A 4,965-nucleotide genomic window follows, 5' to 3' on the forward strand; every position below is an offset into this window, starting at 1 on the left:
TTTTTTTTTTTTTTTTTTTCTAATGCACCGACCGTTTTCCTAAAACTTAGGGGGCAAAGAAAGGGAAAAAACGTGTGGGGCTTGTGCGAAGGGTGATGGAGAAAAGAATTTGGGAGAGGGGTGTTTCATTGGTGCAATTTACTTTTGCAATGACTACCGAAAAAGAGAATGTATTGGATTACCAGGAACTAATTTTTCGGTCTGATATCTTTTTCTTCTTCTTTTTTTTTCCTTTTTTTTTTTTTTTTATACTTAAAAAGATTTCGACCTTGTAGTCTTATTATTTTAAACAACGTTCCTTGATCTGTCCTATAATTTTTATCTCATCATTTTATTTTAATCATTAAATTTCATCTCATTAATATTATTTTAGATTATTTTATATATATGTTTTTTCATTTTCTTTTATTCCCCTCGATATTTTCTTCTCCCGTTAACTAACTAACCCTTTCTTCCTATTGTTTAATTGTTTTTTTATTTTGTTTAGTTTTATCTTCATCTTTCTTTATTATTATTATTATTATTCATCGGGTTATTTTTTTTGTTTGTTTTTGCGTTCATTAATGGTGATTAATAATTCCAAAAATTTAGTTCGTACGCGTATTAACTTTGAATAATAATGGCGATATGTGTTCGGATTGACAATTTTTTTTTCTTACATTTTCCCTTTCTCCCCAATTCGTACGTTAGTCGTTTCTCTCCTGTCTCTCTCTTTCTCTCTCTCTCTCTTATTTTCACTCTTTAAATCATTCGAAGACAAATTTTCTGATAATAAACCTTCCATCTTTTCATCACATCTTCACCAATTTTTTTTTTTTTCTTAATTTTTCTGTTTATCTCTGATTTTCGCAACTGAACATTTCACCATGAAGAAGAAGAACTATAACGATTTATTTTTGTTGATGATCTCTCACGTGCGACAATTTGTTTTTCAGTTAAAGGATTGTTTTAGAAAAATTAATGTGAAATATTTCATCCCCTTCCCCTCTCCTCGTTTATTTCCATACGTTCGTTCATTCAATCCTCTTTCATTTTTATTCCCCCCGTTCCCTTTTCCTTCGTCATATTTATTACCTATTATTTTTTTCATCCTTTTCTAAGCAAGTACCAACGACAAAACTGAAGTTACGAATTTACCAAAGTGCATATAACAATAATTAAAAAATAAATAACGCGTTACAAACATGCGATGACATTCGTACGCGTATTTCCAATTCGATGAGACAGACACACTTTTTTTAATTCATTCTTTTGCAAGTTTTAATTATTCCGTAAGTTTTCTTTTTTCTTTTCCTTCTTCTTCTAACGTGGACGCGAATATGTGAAAAAATCATTCGCACCTATTTATGTAGTAATACATATATATATGTATATATATATATGTATCGTGTACGTGTGTGTATAAATCTATATGTAAGTTTTGATAATACTTCTAGGCATGCCGAAAGAGATATAAATTATTTAAAAAAAATATCACTTGCAACACTTGACGCGTAAAAAATTATTTATAAAATATATATATCCCGACGTATAATAATGTTACGCGACAGGTGGAAAAATAATCGCGACGATTTTAACGTGTATTGTGTTTTCTTTTTTTTTTTTTCATCTTTCTTTCTGTAATTATACGAGAATATTTAAAAAAAAAAAAGAAAAAATCTCACGAGTAATCAATCAGCAGTAGTAGCAGCGACAAATAATTAACACTATATCATCGTTTTACGAGATATGTGTTTCGTACTATATATATATATATAGAGAGAGAAAAATTGCAATTAATACAATTCCCCATTAGATGACTGACCGATCTTCAACGGATACATACCAACACGCATACACATATCACACGCACACACGCAACACACTGGTCTTTTTGTTTGGCTCAAGGAAGCGTCAATCAATCGATTAATTAATTAATTAATTGATTAGTTTAATTAATGCATTCACACTCGTTAATTAATTGAGCACCTCGTTTAAAAAGAAAAAAAAAAGGATTAACTAAACGAGATTTGATTGAATCAAGAAGGTATTGCTGATGATGGTGGTCTTCTCCCTTTTCCCTTTACGTTATTTGTTTTTGTTTATAAATGCAGTCTCTGCTGTCTTTTATCACGAATTAATCGTTCCAAATCTACAACTCATCTCTCTCTCTCTCTTTCTCTCTCTCTTTCTTTTTCACACAATTTTTCGTTTAACACCCTAATCGCATTCCTACGGTTTTCCTTCCTATCCCCCACCCCCCCTCCCTTTCGCCATTTTTTGCGAGAATAATTTCATTTCAATGTTTTATTAACTTGTAAAGATCAAAAAGAATTTTTCATTTTTTGTTTGTTTGTTTGTTTGTTTTTTTTTCCTTTCCAAAAGAATAAAAATAGAAAAAAATGAAAAAAGAAAAAAAAAAAAAAGGAAAGAAGAAGAAAAATTTCTTTTCCCTAATCATCATCATCATCATCATCATCATCATCATCATTATCATCATCATCATTGATCTGCTTTTCTTCTTTTTTATTTTTATTAGCACGATAGTCAATTTCGCATTGTCCTCTCCTTGTCTATCGTCAAATACCCGGTGTAAAAATTATCATCAATCATATATAATAATACGACACACGCTCGGTTAATAATAATAATAATAATAATAATAATAATATTAATATTAATAATAATATTAATATTAATAATAATATTAATAACAAGAATAATAATTTTTATAAGAATTATCATTGTTACTATTACTATTATTATTATTATTATTATTATTATCATACGTCGTCGTAGTAGTAATAGTAGTAGTAGTAGTGGTAGTAATAATAGTTTCGGATTATCATGTTGCATAATAATAATAATAATATGTCCAAATTTTAACGATCATTTTTTTTTTTTACCTGTTAGTACCTGCGACGTAATTTTATGGTTGCCTTTTTTTGTTTGTATTTTTTTTTTCGTTTTTTTTTCTTTTTGTTTTTTTTTTTTTGTTAAATCATTCTCAATCATAACTTGGTTCCTTCGACTGGCCCAAACAAAATTCGCACCATTCTAAAAAACAACATCCCCCTTATAATCGTTATCATCATCATCATCATCATCATTATCATCATCATCATAATCATAATCATCATTAATTAATTAATTGGAGAGGTTGGACGAAGAAGAAAAAGAAGAGTTTTACTTATTGGTCACTCAAATTTTTACTATCTATCTTTCTCTCTCTCTCTCTCTCTCTCTCTCTCTCTCTCTCTCTCTCTCTCTCTCTCTCTCNTCTCTCTCTCTCTCTCTCTCACTCTCTCTCTCACTCTCTCTTATTGTAATATGTTGTTTGTTAAACTAATAAAAAAAGATAAACGTAGGTGTATACTTCAAAAAAAAAAAAAAAGAAAAAGTATTATCATATATTTTACTCTCTCTCTCACTCACTTTACAATGAGAGGGGAATTTAATACTTAAATGTTTGAAAGAGAGAGAAAGAGAGAAAGAGAGAAAGAGAAAGAAAGAGAGAGAGAGAGAGAAAGGTATGAATGACCACCCTCCCCCCCCTGTTCCCCCTTCTTCATTTAGCCACAACTGTTCTCCTCTCTTTTTTCTTCTAACAATCCATCATCATCATGCTCAACCTCTTTTAAAAACTAATAATCATATGTTCTTTTTTTTCTGTTTTTTTTTTTGTCTTTAACTTCTACTCAAACCACGTATTCGTTTCTCTTCCTATCGTATCATTCGTTTTTATAAATTGTAGGTTTTTTTTTTCTTTTTCCCCCATTGTTTTCTTTTTTCGTTAATACTTGGGCTCCCCTCATCATTTACCTAAGCATGTGTGCATTCATTCACCTACGCCCTTTTCCCATAAAGAATTTACATCTTTCTACTGTATTATCTCTCTCCCTTTTTCTCTTTCTCTCTCTCTCTCTCTCTCTTTCTCTTTCTCTCTCTCTCTCTCTCTCTCTCTCTCTCTATCGTCTCTATCTCATATCTTTCTCTTCTTTTTATTATCTATCTCTTAGTTTCTAATCAATTAGTTTCACACTTTGTTAAGAGTAAAAAAAGAAAAGAAAAAAAAGAAAAAAAAAAAAAAGTAAAAGAAAAAGAGTGAAAACCAATTAACCTTAGAGCCAACGAGACGAGAACACCTATTATTATTATCATTATAGCCACGAAATGTTGATAAACGAAAATTTCTTAACGTTTAATAATTTCGGGTTTACGCATTTTTTCATTTTGTTTGTTTGTTTGTTTTGTTTTGTTTTGTTTTGTTTTGTCAATTGTTATATAATATTAAAAGCTTCTCATCTTCCCTCGTCATCACCATTAATTATTAGCAGCTGCTTATTAGGAAAACCAAAAGAAAAAAAAAAGAATAGAAGGCGAACATGAGAGAAGATTTTCCTTTTTCCCTCCCACCACACTCTATGATCATCTCATCGTAGCAAAATGAACAACGTCTTCTTCTTCTTCTTCTTCTTCTTTTCCTTCTTCTTCTTCTTCTTTATTTTATCTTCATTGTGTAGCTTCTAATTCTTCAAAATCCTTTATCATTTCTTTTATATATTCGTGTTTTTTGCAGTATCTTTCAAATCTTCATCTTCATCTTCATCTTCTTCTACTTATTATTTATCTTCTTCTTTCGTCTTCTTTCTTCTTCTTCTTCTTCTGCATCTTCTTCTTCTTCTTCTTCTTTTTTTCTTTTATTCCAAATGGGGTTTTTTGTTGCGCGTCTTATGTACACAGAGATTATAATAACAGTCAGTGGGGCCTCGCAACTTTGAGGGACGAGTTAAAGGTGGCTTGACAGGCCGTTTATTATTTAATCGCTAGAGCACGTTTGATCACCAATAGTGGACAAGGGCGTAGGGCTGAAACCACTGCTGCTAGCTAACCAGTGTCTCTTGTTAGATGTTGCTCTTCGAGAATGATACTCGAAGATGATTGGATTCGCTCAGTTGATAATTATGCATTTTCTAGAAAAAAAAA

At 30.5% G+C, this 4,965-nt stretch overlaps 1 protein-coding gene across 1 annotated transcript in view; it reads right to left on the reverse strand.

Moving 5' to 3' along the window:
- Positions 1 to 3,651: 3,651 nt before the first annotated feature.
- Positions 3,652 to 4,965, reverse strand: part of LOC106786172 (polypyrimidine tract-binding protein 1) — a gene marked incomplete at its 5' end in the record, with an annotated part of 91,118 nt that continues 89,804 nt past the window's right edge. The window contains 1 exon segment of the mRNA XM_014747282.1: positions 3,652 to 4,952. Coding sequence (XP_014602768.1) covers positions 4,884 to 4,952 — 69 coding nt within the window.

Source organism: Polistes canadensis, unplaced genomic scaffold (genome assembly GCF_001313835.1).
Source record: "Polistes canadensis isolate GaletaPanama2010 unplaced genomic scaffold, ASM131383v1 scaffold_67, whole genome shotgun sequence".
In the NCBI taxonomy this organism is placed as follows: domain Eukaryota; kingdom Metazoa; phylum Arthropoda; class Insecta; order Hymenoptera; family Vespidae; genus Polistes; species Polistes canadensis.